Consider the following 15,390-nt stretch of genomic DNA (forward strand, 5'->3'; position numbering starts at 1 on the left):
ATCCTCACCCTGTAGTAGTGAGTTTTGACATTGCCTTCAGCAGAGGAGGATTTCACCATCTATCCTTTTATTCTTGCTAATCCTCTGCAACCACAGGAGAACAGCCTGGCACATGGAAAGGATCCTTCCCATTTCTTCTCCCTGCCATTGCCAGTAGTGAGGTAGGAGGACGCTTCCCCCCTTCTCCATTCCCGTGCTTCCTACATATGTGCACCTTGGCAAGACACGCTTTCATTTCTTCTTCGGGTAAGGTGAAAGCAGCCATTAAAGGAGCAGTTTGTTCTTAGTCTTCATGTGCAGAGATACGGAGGTCTTTCTCCTCCTGCTCTCTCATGTTTTTGAGTAGCTGCAGGAAATCAAACCTCTTTGAGGTCTCTGGGTCAAGGAGCTGTCTGACATGGCTTTAAAGGTCACCATGCTCCTTTGCATTTGACTTGTGCTATGTGGAGCACTGTATGCCAGCATGCTGTCTGGAGCACAAAGAGGTACTGTCTGACATTTTGTGGAACAGGGCTTGGGTTACAGAGGAAAAGCATCTGAAAACAAAACCCAGCTCAGGGCTGTGCAAGGCCAGACCAGGAACACTTGAGAGAGAAGCGCCTGCAGCAAGTAACAGAGATATGTGGCATCCCGTGGGTTTACCAGTAATCGTGCTTGGCATTTCTGTCTCTTGTAACCTATATATAGCACTGTGCATTTTCAAACCTCTTGACAAATGTTAACAAACCAAACTCAGCTTCAGTCCTAATAGCCCTTGTTTCACAGAAAGCCCAAGATGTTTTTCCTTCACCTTTCTGCTCTGTAGGCAACTGTATCCTTCAGACTGGCTGTACCTGCTAGAATGGGCTGAGCAGTCATCTTCTGCGTTTGCTTTGCAGAGTGTGTAGCAAACATACGCTGCAAGGCAGTTTGTCTGCCTTGCTGCCTCCACTCTAAGGTAGGCACTAGAGAGCGTCAGAGAACCGAGGAAGCTAAATTATCATCAAGGCTTGTTTACTGACAGCTTTTAGAAATAATGCATGAACTATTCAGACAAAACCAGTGCGCCATCATAGACATGACCAGGGCTGGGGAAATCCCTTTTCTCTGAGAAGGCGAGAGCAGATGCAGTATGCCAGGTAGGATGTCAAGGGTCAGGGGCGAGAGCACTGCAACTGCGGCTCTACTGTCTGGAGCCAGCACTGGTGACAGTGTTTGAATTACAGTTGAGTAACCAGCCCAGAAACAAGACACCAGCACTTGGCTCACTAACAAGAAGTTTCTTACTTTTTTTTTCCCTGAAGAAATCCTGTTAAAAAAAGAACAAAAGGCAAGTCCGCAGAGATGACCAGGCAGGCACCATCTAAGTGGGGTGGTGTTACTGTGGGCTCAGTCCATTGTCCTGTTGGGCTTTTTCCCGTGGTGGACTGTGGCACACAACAGAGACTCTAGGCTGGCCTTTTTGTGTTCAGGGACCGAGGGACAAATGGATATTTTTGTGAAGTCTTGCCGGCTGCTGCCCCCTCTTCATTGCTTCACCCCAATGAATCCTTTAATTGATCTACTGAGCCAAAAGAAACTTCTCAGAGGCCAGTAAAATGGCTCAACTCCAGTTAATGTCTCAGCCCACTCTGCTGTTCTCTCTGGGGAGGATGACCACTGTGCAGCAGAGCTGCCTGTGCAATAAGAAGTCTGCAGAAACTCACTCACCAGACAGCAGCTTTTTTCCCATGTATTTTGATGCAGTTCTCTTGCCCTTTTCACTTTTCTTGCTCTTTTGGCCTCTACAATTTGTCACCTTGAAATACATAGGTCTCCCATGACCAGATCTCACTCCCTTACTTGCTGAGTAGACATGCTAAATATAGAAATCTGCGTCTCTGCACTGAGAAATTTGTCTGCTGTGGCCAAGTGATTGTTTCACGTGACTGGCATAGAGAGGTCATACAGACTGCAACTTCACTTTGGTTGGTGGTGGATTTTTTAAGATCACCTTCTTAGCAATTTTAAGAACAAATAAATAAGTAATAATCCCTTCTCTGTTTATAATTCCTGGCTTAGAAGCTTGGTAGTGAAAGTGATTTCTTGTCTGCATTTTATCCCAACTCCCTCCTCTTCTAATGCATCCGTACAGTGCTGACTGCGTGGGGAATAGTGACATGGAGCTTGTACAGGAGGAGATGCACTGGAGCATTTGTTCTGGGGGAGATGATAAATTTGCATGCACACGAATACATGTGCACTGAATAAGAAAAGGGGAGGCATGAGACCTTGGAATTCTTCATGAGAAGGTGTTAATGACTCTACAGATGTTACACCATGGCAGACTTTGATCCACAGAGACTGGTTTGCATTAGAAGATAGGTAGACATGAACACAGCAGACCAGAAGCTCTCCTGTCTTATCACTGCACCATTTCACTGCCTTCATATTTTGGGGCAGAATAACAGCTGATACAGGTGTAGCGCAAAAAGCCAGAAGGACCAGCTGATTTAAAGAAGATGACGTCTGTCCTCTCACACTCATTGTCCTGATGCATAATTTATTGAACTAAGGAACAGTTTTTGTTGTCAGAAACAACTAGAGAGGATGCAGTCCTAAGGGGCACCGGGCATGAAAGCTTGAGGGGAACAGATGTGAGTGTGGCCACACAAGGGGTAAATGGCAGCTGGGGGGAAGCATGCAATGCAGTGGTGGTGGTTACTGTGCAGTGGTGCACACCTGCAGTGTGTTCAGGTGTTAGTACAGCCACTCGCAGGCACCACAGTAATTCATCTGGCAAGGGTAGAGTGAGCTGAAAAGCTGACTGAAAATCAGGCTTCAGCCACACAGCAGGACAGGCATCTGGGGACATTCTGAGGGCTCCTTTGAAGAGTAATTGACTGGTTTTGCTATAGATGGGAAATAAGGTTGTGCAAGAATTTTAGCATTGGTAACATTTGGGCTGGATCCATCCTGAGTACAGTGCATCATAAGCCCTAAGTTGTTTCCATCCCACACTGGCCATGAATTGTGTGATGGGCTAACCTGCCCAAGTGGGACAGAGGTTAAGTGGGAGGACGCAGGGCTTGCAAGTTGAGTGCTCAGTAATCCTGCTGCCACGCTGACTGTTCTCTCCTCCCCTCTGCAGGTGAGAAGCCTTACAAGTGCTCGTGGGAAGGGTGCGAGTGGCGTTTTGCACGGAGCGACGAGCTCACGAGGCATTACAGAAAGCACACGGGTGCAAAGCCCTTTAAATGCAACCATTGTGACAGGTAATGCAGCCTCCTAACACCGTGTTCAAGCAACATGTGGACTTCGTGAGTGGCATGGAGCCCTCAGCTTCCTGAGACAAGAGACCTGGCTTCTAGCAGAAGGGCCCCTTCTGGCCTCCTGTCCCACTGCCTTGATCCCAGAGCCAAGGAGGGACCCTCCACTCTGCCCCTGTCCTCTCTGCCTCAGTGGCCAGGCGGGCTGGCGGAGGGGGAATACTTCCTAAGCAGCCTAAGCTGTTTCCATCCCACAGCACAGAGAAAGATGCGGGACCAGGTGTGGGTCTGACTGAAACCTGCCTGTGTCTGTTGTGGGCACAGGATTCAGTCCATAGGGCAGCTCTTGTTAATACTCTTAAAGCAGAGAAGACATCCAGAGGGCCCTAGCCCAATTCATTGATGGACCTCTTGACAAAGCATCTCCACAGCTTTGTCTACTGGTCCTATGAGCCTCGTGCCCTCACAAAGGCAGAGCTCCCTCTATTTGCTCTGCTTCAAAGACTACCCCAAGCACCACTGCTGGCTGCCCGCATTTTTGCAGGATGGGCCTCACAAAACCCATGGGCCTCACAAATACTTGGGTGTACAACAGGGGCGATGGGGAGTGTGTGTGGCTGTTGTGCCACAAGTACCCCAAATCTATAGGAAACCTCTAGGAAAAAAGCATTTAATTTCTGTATGATCGTTGTCTGCTCTTACCGCTGAGCCCAGGGCTCCATACTTCCCCAGATGTAACAGGAGAGTCAATAAAAGACAGCAAAGGGCATCATTTTCAAAAGCACAAGAGTCATTTAGGCACATCTTACAATTCAAGTTCATGGGGTTGTTCTGTGTAGGGTCAGTGATCTCTGCACATTTCTGCTAATGAGTGAATCTTTTCATACAGTTTTAGATCTCAACCTTGACGTCTATTTGATGTGGGAATTACTCTGCACCTTCATTCTGTGTGGGCTCAGATTTAAAAACCGGACAGGTGCCCAGAGCCAGGGTTCCTGAAGAGCCTGTCATGCAACAGTGCTCCTCTGGGCACTCAGAAATGAGGGGCCAGTTTTGCCTGGTGAGCTGAGCATCCAGCAGCTCCCAGTGAGAGCCATGGTTGTTGCTGCTCACTGCTGGCTCCTTTTTGCAGTCCTCACCGCTTTAGCTGCTTGGATGAATGATGAGCTTGTCTGAAAAATCTGGTCATCCTTGCTTGGTGCTGAGCCTTTTTGAAAGCTGAGTTCTTTGAATTTAGAAAAAAAAACTAAAAGAAAACCCTCCTCCCCATCCCCAGTCCCAATTGATAAGAAATTAGGGTGGAGCAAAAGCAATTACCCCTGTAATGACTCTTGACAGCACTGACAGGATCGAACAAAGAGCACTTCTCCCGCTCGAACCCCCGCAGCTGGAGATTGGCAGTGCCCTGGGTGAAACCTGGATCCACTACTGAGTAATCAAATAATGTGCTTGCATCTGAACATGTTATCCAGCTAATCCTGTTTATATATATTTTTAAAAGAGGCTTAAGAAAATTACCCATCTTTTTAATGCAGCACTAAGGTTCTCTGCTCTGATAAGGAAATGTTTTGTAATACGATAAAGGCTGTAGGAAGCCTCTGGGTACACCAGACTAGCAGAGAAGATGTGTGGAGAGAGGATGTGTGGGACATAAACAAGGGACCCCATCCTTTTATGGGAAGGAAATTCGATCATTTTCACATCCTGCCTTTCCAAGACCTTCATCTCCTTAAGTGCTCTTCTCCCCTCTTCCTGTCCCCCTTCCTCCACGGAGGGCTTCCTCTTGGATTATCTTTTGTTTTATCCCTGGATTATCTTTTGTTTGCTCAGAATGAGGGACAGGATAAGCCAAGTAGGGACCTCTGGAGTTCTGCTTTTGTATAAGCACCTCTGTGAAGGAGAACAGTTGTATTCTCTGTTTTAAATATAAGGCATCACCTTTTTCTTTCCTCTGAAGAACAAACTGACCATCCTGGCCCCACAAACACACGAACACACACATGCACACAAAGCCCCAGGGTTTCTGTGTCAGGACAGACAATATTTTTAGCAGAGGTCTAAAGAAATATAGTCAGTGTTGTCAACTCCTCAGTTTCTTTCAGCCCTTTGTTAAGTATTCATTCTTCTCCCTCTACATATTATCTCTTCCTACCTAGGTTTTTTCTTTGGCAGCCAACTCAGTCACTGCAGTCAAGAGATATATTCCTGCAATCATCTAATACATTTTCTGCTCTTCAGCTGAATCTGTAGATGGAGGAAACATATTTATTAATAAGTTAAGAGCACTGGACATTGCTCACTGTTAAAACTTCATGCACATACCATCTGTGTGTAGTGGTAGGAGACAGATTTGTCTTTGCTCTCCCAGTCAGTTGTTGCAAGCTTGTAGAGTGACAGTGCCTGTTCTTCGTTTGGTCCACTCTGCCATACCACTATTTTTCCTTCTTTTCTCATTCACAGATCTCTCTATTACCACCTATTGCAGATGTCACCTCAAGCAAGCACTGGAACATGTGCCTAAATCTGTCCTTAGCTATTTAGGCAGACTTTTAATGTTAAAGATGCTCCTTCCTGAGCCAGGGTTCCCAGCTGGAGAACAGTTTCTCAGTATTTGAACTGCTACCCTTTATTGCATCCACCATTATTGACAGGAGTTGTGGTCACTCCCTCAGACATCCTGGCTTGCTAAACTTTAAGGAGCATTTTGGAGCTCTTTTAACAACACTGGCATAGCACAAAACATATGCCTGTTCTTGTTCAGAGGTGAAGGCCATACCTTGGCAATCAGAGCATGAAAGTGGTGATTCATATAGCAAAGAAGGGGAATGTTGTGCACACAATCTGGCTGCAGTTCCCTTCCCAGGCTGTTTTCAGATGCATTTGTGTCTCTGACCTTCTAGGCGACATCAAAGGGGTATTAATGTCCTCTATGTACAGGTCAATTTTAAAACAAAAGACATAAGAAGACGTGATTCTCTTCTGCTGTCCCAGCCCTATCCCAACACCATGCAGCCCATAGATCACATTGTTAGTTATAGCTGGCAAACTACCACTGGTTTGAGTAGCACCATATGTACTGCAAATGGTGTGTGGTTTGGTGGCAGCAGGGGAGAAAGGAGAATCAGCTAAAGTGGTGTGGAAAGCAGTGTACAAGTCCCTAGTGCCTTCCAGACACCAGGGATATGCTGGTTATTAGCATTCCCCAGGAATTTTGCTCTTCAGAAACATAGGCTAGGGTTATGTTCCTCACACAGTGCAAGCCCTCAGCACTCCAAGGGGAAGAGGAGGACAGGGTGGTGGCTGTTGGGGTATATATTCCTCTGTGTGTCTGTGTGTGCGCACGCGCATGCGGTTTCCTTTTTGACAAGCTAAGAGCGCACTTAGCTGGAATGAACACATCTCACAGTGGAGAATCGACAGCTGGTAAGAAAGATGGGTGAGCAATATATTCTCATCATAGTTACCTTCTCTCTTCCTCCTGCAGAGGCTTCAGTGCCGAGCAGTACTGTGTTGTTAAGGAGATAGAGCAAAAAGAGAAAGGAAGGAATCGTGTTTGGGAGCAGGGAATTTATGTATCACGCATCACTGTATGACTTTCAGAATTAGGGTATCTTATTCTAGCATAAACTGTCCTTTCTAGGAAGAGCTGGACTGGGGGAGGTATGATGGGGAAGATTGTGATGGGCCCACATACAATGTGCAGAGCTGGTCTGGTACTGGAAGAGGTGTAGAACCAGAGGTGTGGAGCAAGGTCTTGTCTCATGGGCAGGACTAGAGACCAGCAAGCTGCTGTTTCTTAAGTTGTGAAGAAAGGAGTTTCCCTTGACAGCTTATCCTGTGGAGCCTCTTCCACTTCTGCCTCTAGTCCCAGAAGGAAAAAAAAAATGTGTCCACTGATCAATAGCTTTTTTTTGACAGTGTGATTTAGCTGCAAAATTTTGTAGGGACTGTTTTACTGTTGAAAATAAATGTCCGCATCCACCAGCCTTACCAAGAGATAGAACTAACCAAATTAGTCAGCAGGAGAATGTGAAGAATTAGTATTGTACGATTTTATTAGCTATAAACTAGCTAATACGATGCCTTTTTATTAGCTATAAAAATATTTTAGGACTGAAAAATACACTAGATGCTAATAGCTAATACTGTGGTTACTGATCTGAAACTGTCTATCGAATCTATTGGATTTTTAACAGATCTTGCTGTGCTGTGACTCAGCATACTGCTTCCTGGGTTGCATCTATAATACAGACAATCAGAGAGGAAAAGCCGTGCTTGGGTGGTGGTCTTATGACTAGTCCTAGACTGAAGTGCCAGCTGGTGCATGTCTTTTTGGCAGCCACTCAAGCTGTTGTTTTGTTTTGGCAGCCCTTGTAGCCAGAGCATGCTGCTTTCTCAGTTTAGACTGACGAGAGAGATGTTGGTCCAAGGGTGTATTTTGGCAGTCTAAGGACAGAAAATTCTAGCTGTGCTGAGCCTGCTGTGTTGAAAGCCGAGTGTCCATTGTCAGATTCGTGTCTGTCTCACTGTGCTTCATGTAGGAGCTAGGAGGAATGCAGCCTCCATCCTATTTTGAAGTCTTTCTTTTTAATTTTTGCCACTCTGAAGGTATTAACCCCCTTGTAAGCTGCGACAAATCAGTAGAGAACAGCTGACTTGAGCAGAGCTGTGCTCATCCACGGATGAGTATCTAGCTTTTCTTGTGAAAGTTGCCTCCTTATGAGGTTTCTTTGTCTTGAAAATGCACCTCTTGATCACTCATCTCTGTGTATAGATGCAGATAAATTGTCCGTGCAGGGGAATACTGCCAGCAGGACAGAAAAGATCCCCTATTTAAAATGTCTTCATTTTTATACCTCTTCTCTTTCTCAGCCTTTCTCTGCTTTAAGGTGTTTATCCTCTGGGTGTTTGCCTTTAGATTGAGTGGGGGTTTTTTAATCTTTGGGTTTTGGCTTTTTTTCACTGAGTAGTTCAATTCATTCTTTTACCATCTTCTTTCTAAAAAATACAAAATATTCAGCTACTGCTTTTTTGGAAGTACATTCATTGCCCTTGTATGAGCTATCCAGATTCTCACAATAAGCCATTTGGATGTTCTTTAGACCAGTATTGGTGGCTTTTCTGTACTCTAAATCTGTGGGGCAGTGAAAAGACATTCCAGGCAAGTCAGTTCTGGAAGTAGCTTTTCACGATGCCCTCGGAGCCTACAAAAAGAGTTTACTCAAAAGCCACAGATATGTAGGGTTTTGTGTGATATTTATAGTAGATGTTTTTTGCTATTAGTAAAAATAAATAAGCCAGTGTCTTGTGGCTTAGGGTGGAAAGAAGGCAAGCCAAGATTTGAAGGGAACTTGGAAACCTCCCGTTTTTTAGTGCTCAACTTGAAGTATCTAGCAGCAGTTTAATTCCTGAGAGTGTCCGAGTCCTGCCGCTCTGAGAGTCAGGCTCCATTTTAGGGCTTTGGGGTAGGCAGCCAGAACCACTGCCCGCGTGTCCTGCGGTTTGCTCTCTGATGCCATACATATCTTTAATGACACTGTCATGGTGGGTGTGAAATGGGTCAGTGCTTTCAATCCCATTTCTAATGGGTATGAAGTTGAAAAAATATTCTTGCTTATTGTCAGTCTTGATAAAATGGGGTATATATTGAATGACAGGGAAGAAAAGCACTTGTCCTCCTGAGAACTTATTCCCCTGGTCACTCTGACAATATCTTCTTGGTCATGTGAAGTGCCTGAATTTGGGCTACTGTTCCTGCTGCTATGAGTGCCCTGCAGCATGTCTGCTACAAGGCAGCTATTCTAGAACAGTAATTCCTGATTAACTCATTGTGGGGTTGATCTTCTTTTGGAGTAATGTGTTTTATTCTGAGTATCTTAACCCACTTCCCAAGTGGATTAAGTCATTTCAGAAGAAGGCGGTCATAAGCCTTTAGAGAGGGAGTTAATCAAGAATAGATGCTTCATTTCAAATTCATGCCCTACCTTATTCTCAATTAACTGCATGTTTAGACCAGCCCTAAAACTCAACTAGTTCTCTAGGGTCGCCGCTCTAAGTCCATCTCATCAACACCCATCTACATGTTACGATGGTCAAAACATTACATTTTCTTATGAGACGGAGAAAAATGGCTTTGTGGATAAAGAACAGAAGCTGAAAGGTGTAGTCCTGGCATTTTTTTTCTGGTTTTACCACATTTCTTGTGTGATTTACAATTTCCTTGCCTTCTCTGTCTCTCAATTTTCACTCTTGCAAAATAGGCATAATACCTTATCTTCTGTCAATGTCCTTCAGGGAGATAGCATTCATCAACATTCCACATATTGCCACCTAGATTCCCAGCAGAGAGAAAGGGGGAGATATGTAGCCTGATGGATTGTCAGCCTCCAAACTCTGAACCAGCTTTCCTTCCAATTTGGAGTTAGAAATGCGAATTCAGCTTTCAAAACTGGCATCGTACTTCAGTGCTTGTTGCAGGCACTGGGCACTTCAGAAAGCTGGTGGTTTTTTAAACTGGTGTTGCTGAGTACTTGAGCAAAACTGACTTGTTTTATTTAATTTTTTTTGTATGCACGCACACACACACTTACACGAAATAGTTGATTTTATACTACAGGTGTATAGATGAGCACTCTTCTGTGATGTTTGACTCAGTGAAAGAAGAGGGAGGGAGAGGAAAAGAGAAAGGAGAAGAGTAGTCTAGTTAGGTGCCAAAGAGCCAGGAGAGTTGGCCATTTGTGGTCACAAAGGTCAATCACACAGCGTTTGGTGGCGATCCATGGATAACCTAAGGAATGTCTCTAAACTTGTATTTATATTTCCTCCTGTACATAAGGAGGAAGGAGCAGGAACCCTGTTTTCCCAAATCCTGTATTTATTTCATTTCCCACTTGCTTTATTTTGCAGGTGTTTTTCCAGGTCTGATCACCTCGCCCTCCACATGAAGAGACACATCTAAATATCAGTCAGCTTGGCATGGATATCATTTGAGCTAAGTGTTGTGAGATGAAAGTGGAACTCAAGTTACAACGTGCTGCCTTGCAGGAGAAGAGAACTTGATCACGTGTAATCCTCTGTACAGAGACCACACGCTCACACTGTCATGCACCCAATTATACTTCAATACGTACATCAGTTCTGTATGCCTTGCCCCAGCTGGATGGAAGAAGATGCAGGCAAGGAAATGGTATTAGAGGTGAAGTCAATGAGAAGGAACAATTGCTTAGAGTACTTCATTCCTCTTGGATTTGTTTCCTGTTTTTGTCAATGGAAATCAAAGAAAATGGAGGAGGCTTCCCTGCAGGTGGACGGCCGTAGGAGGGGCTTATTTAACTTGCTTCTCAGTGCAACTCAGTAGGAGAATATGTCGTCTTGAAGTTGCATATTTGTAGCACTAACTTTCTTTTTAAATAGATGGGGGGAAAACAATGACCTAGAAAACCAAATCCCAGTTTGGTAGCCAAAATTAACCTCTTGGTTCATTTGTTCTTTGTCTGAGAATTCCTAATGTTCAGTGCGTCAGACCTCTCACAGACACTTTGACCTGTCTTGGTTTTGGTTCTTCTTCCTAGAACTGAGCTATTGAGATCCTTTTAAGTCAATACCAGTGGCCTTAATGGCAGTAGACTGTGGAGTGACACTTGTGACACAAATATCCTCTTTTTGGCCTGAGTTTATGTAGACTTCACGGAGGACTGTATTTTTGTTGGTTGTTTTTATTTTAATTTTTTTTTTGGCTATTGCACAACATATGCACTAGGGACTCTGGAAGCTGCTGCCATGATGGCTAAGTGGCCAAGGGATAAACCCCTGCGAAACAGCACCTAATATCTCTGTAGGCCTCACCTTATTGCCATAGCTAGGACTTCTTGTTTATTTGTTGAACAAAAAACTCTAAAAGCTTATTTGGAAGCTTAAACATTTTTTCTCTTTTCTCCACGAACAAGTGATCTTCAGAACTCCTTGTCTTCACCTGGATATCGGTCTGGGACTGGCCACACAGGCATGACTACAGGATTCCTTCCACATCATGTGAGCATGTTAGCCACAACCCACAGTGACTTAGTGATGAATTATGTTGCTTTTTCTTGCTGTTCTTCTATTAACCAATTTAAAACATCAGACTTTTGTTTGTGTAAAGAGCACCTGCAGACATTTTAATTTAAAGCTAATGTTTGTTGAGCATCTTACACACAAAAAAAACCAAGCCAAAAATCCTGCTCCAGTCTCTTGAGTGGGAAATTGAGAACCTCTTCCAAGTACAATGGCTTCACTCAGCATTAGCCTTTTAAAGAAATTATCGAAGTCCTCCTTTTCCATTCTTCAAGTTGATACTGTAGCCCACTCCTATATGAAAAAATGTAACAGTGTGAACGGTGAAGGAAGGGTTGGATTTTATGTACAGCAGTGAGGCTTTTCCAAATCATTGGTCTAAAGTATTACTAACCTAGAGGTCCATTTTGGTCTGCTGTGTGAACCATCAAGGAGAAGTGGAGGTCTCATGCTCACGCATCAGTCCTATTGATAATTTGATTTCGTTGGCTCAAAGTGGATTAAAGTCTTCATTACAAAAGAAAAACAAAAAAATGTTATCTTACCATAACTTGCATTTGAAACTATTTGGCACTGGCCCTGACTCCAAAGACTGCATTTAGGACCATAAAAATGGCCTATGCAAGCAGGCAGGTGGTCATTAGGTTGTATATTTTGTATATTCTGGGACCATCCCTACAAGATGTGTCTAGAAATGAAACAAAATGGCACGTGGTCCACAAATGGTTGCTGCTCTTTTATACTGTATTAGCCAACTGCCCTTCTTTGACTGTTTTGACTCATTGACTGTTAAATATTTCCCTTAATCTATGTTTTGGGAGGTAAAACTGTACTCTTAGAGGAAAAACGAACAAACAAGAAACTTGATAGATGTTTAAGAGTTGTCACCGGGATCCTTGGCACTTGAATTCTCAACATTTTGCAACCTTTGGTTCCAGTGAGAGATTGAATTTACTCGAAAGATGCTGGTTTTCCTCACAGTTTTCACAAAACACTGTGACTGTCAACTGAACTCTTTGGGGACAGGGGGGAAATACGATGTCTGGCCCATATGGCATTAAATATGGACTAAAATCTAACCATCTTTTAGGGACAATGATGTAACATTCATGATAAGAGCATGAGAGAGAGCAAGAGAGAGTGAAAGAAAGAAAAGACAGAAAGAGAGAGAGAGAGTGAAAACTGAGTTTATTCCAAAGATTTAAAACTAACTATACTCTTTATGTGTATATATATATGCTTTTATATATATGTATACATTTAAAAATTACAGAGCACTGCTTGCTGACAATCTCGTATTCTCTACTTCTGTATTTGCATACTTTTTATGGCCATTCCACCCAGCTGTTCCACTGGGACTGAGGGCCCTATAATCCAATTTGTGTTGGAATATATAGAGCATCCTGCCAGATGTCTAATGGGAACTGAAACCTCAGCTGTGTGAAACTGTAGAGCATCCAGTCAGTGCATTAGATTAAAAAAAGGATAAGAGAATCCTAGGATTTCATTACTGTAGTGTCCTAAAGTGTGTGCTCTCAAACCCACCACTATGATATTCATTGGCTATGAACCTGCATAAGTATCCTTCTTTGACCTCTGAACACACCTGCCTTTAGACGTGCTGTCAGTAGTCTACAAACCTTAATTATTAAGTGACAGTTTAAGTAGCAGACTCTATTTAAAATGGAAAAAATCATGCAAAACTGTTTATTTGCTTCCAGTTGTCATTTATGGTCTTGTTGACATCTTATTTAAATATGGCAGAACCCCATGGAAAAAACCATCCTGAAATGTCTGATTATTTTGTTCTAGAGGCAGACCGACATCTAGATCATGGATCAAAATAGCCTAAAAACATAGAGAAAAGGGGGATAAGAGACTTAACCAGATTTCAGATGTCTCAGGCTCTCTCTGTAGCAGGTCTTGAACTTTGAAGCCAAATCTTGAGCTTTGGGACTATATCTTCTGTATGTAAAGGGACATATTTTTCACCTGTATACATAGTGTACTCAGTCACTCTCTGGACTTCAGTTTTTGGGTGCTCATACGCAAGTGTCTTAGTCATTACTAAAATTATGAAACACAGCTGGTATTTTGTAGAAGGAGTCTCCATTTTCGAAAGACATAATTAGTGACACATTCCAGGATTCGTTTTTTACAATTACAAGTTTTTTTTCTTTGCAGGTATTTTAAGCTGTGCACTTCAAACTTGTGTAATCTGTTATAGCTAAATCCCTTTTGGGCCTGTGTCTCCTTGATAAAGTTGTACAGTTGTCCTCTATTTGTAAACTATGAGTAGAAACAGAACAATGAGGAAAGGCTAATCCTCTCTGTAAGGCTTCTTGGAAGCAAACCCATAAATAGATGATTTGGTGACAGTGAGGACTGAGTTATCCAGCTGTAGAAAGGAGAAGCTTAACCTTGTTTCCTTCATACTAGATTTATGCCTATTTGCAAAAGAGAAGCCATTGTAAGAAAGTCAGGTTGTGGTTTCCAAGGCCGTGGACTATAGGATGAGAATAAATTGAGACAAAAGTCTCACAAAATAGTGTATGTAGAGGAAGCAACTAAAGCAAATGTGAGGTTTTTTGAATAGCTAAAGAATATTTTGGAACAGAGCAGTCAATCATAGAATCATGCAGGTGGGAAGGGACCTCCAGAGGCTGTCTTGGACAACCTCCAACTAGAGCTGGTTGCTCAGGGCCATATCCAGCTGAGTTTTAAATATCCCCAAGGTTGGAAATTCTACAACCTCTCTGTGCAAGCTGGTCCAATATTTGACCAGCTTTATAGTAAAAAAAAATAATTAAAACCCCCATATGTCAAGTAGGGATTTTCCATGTTCCAACTTGTTTTCATTGCCTCTTCCCCTATGTACCTCCAAGAAGAGTCTGGCTTCTTCTCTACAGCCTCTGCTAGGTATTTGTAGACAGCAATAAGATCTACCCTTACCCTTCTCTTCCTAAGGTTGAACCTCGTCTCTCGGCCTCTCTTCATCCATCATGTGTTCCAGAACCTGATCTCCATGGTGGCTTTCTGCTAGACTCGCTCCAATATGTCAATAATTTTCTTGTAATGGGGAGACCAAAACCAGACAGAATATTCCAAATCAAGACGTACTTCGTATGTTACAGTGTTGATATAATTTATTTATTCTGGATTTTTCCGTTACCTAATTGAGACAAGCTATACTCTATGACAAGATTCTATTTTGAAAACTGGCTTATGAAAAATCATTTAAGAAGCACCAGTATGAAGATTTTTCTAATCAGATTTGCTGAATCTGTGTATAAAAATATGCTTATAGAAATATGCTTTCTATACTGCCAGCTTGGGGCCCGGCAAGCAAAATTCTGTCTTTCCAACATAATCATTGCTGGTTTACCTTAAACTAAAAAAATTTATTGTTTCACTCGTATGTCAAATATGAAGACACATGATGCTGTATGTTAGTCACTTTTTAGATCAAAACAACACTTCTGTGCATCTTTGTTTTGTTTGTTTTTCCCCTTAGGAGATAAAGAGCAACCTAAAATATCACATGTATTTTATAAAGACTGATTAACAGAAAAGGAGATTCCAGAGTCCAGACTATTTTTCATTATCCCAGAGTTGTTCTTTTTCAATAGCCAGTACTCAGTCTAGAAAATGCTATTACCTGAATAAATTGGCAAATGAAGAAGAGAAAAGTACGGACTGAAATACTAGATTCTTTCAATGTCTTGAACAAGGCCCTGAGCAGTCTGATCTAACTAAACTGTTTTTTAAACAGAGGGTTGAATTAGGTGACCTCCAGAGGTACCTTCCAACATTAATTTTTCTGTGTTTCTATGATTCATTTCAGAGCTCTCACTGATTAAATGTGTACTGGTTCTCGTTCTTCCCAGTCTTGTGCTGGCGGAACAGACTGTAAGACAGGTCTGTAGGGTTTCTCTCAAACTCTGATAGTTTCATCCTTATTAAACTTTATAAGGCTTCTTCATGAGGGGGAGACTTAGAGAGGAGGAAACCTTAAAAAAAACAAACCCCTTAGCAAACCAGTTTGTAGCAATATCATACCATGAGATGTGTCACAGCTGCAGGGACCAACCAGATAGATATTAGGGAAACA

General features: G+C 42.8%; 1 protein-coding gene across 1 annotated transcript in view; it reads left to right on the forward strand.

Moving 5' to 3' along the window:
- Nucleotides 1-10,193, forward strand: part of KLF7 (KLF transcription factor 7) — a 56,030-nt gene extending 45,837 nt beyond the window's left edge. Inside the window, exons 4-5 of the mRNA XM_068407957.1 lie at nt 3,110-3,233; nt 10,134-10,193. Coding sequence (XP_068264058.1) covers nt 3,110-3,233; nt 10,134-10,185 — 176 coding nt within the window. The 3' untranslated portion in view covers nt 10,186-10,193. The remainder of the gene's footprint in view (nt 1-3,109; nt 3,234-10,133) is intronic.
- The last annotated feature ends 5,197 nt before the right edge of the window (nt 10,194-15,390 follow it).

This window comes from Nyctibius grandis, chromosome 9 (assembly GCF_013368605.1).
Source record: "Nyctibius grandis isolate bNycGra1 chromosome 9, bNycGra1.pri, whole genome shotgun sequence".
Classification (NCBI taxonomy): Eukaryota; Metazoa; Chordata; class Aves; order Nyctibiiformes; family Nyctibiidae; genus Nyctibius; species Nyctibius grandis.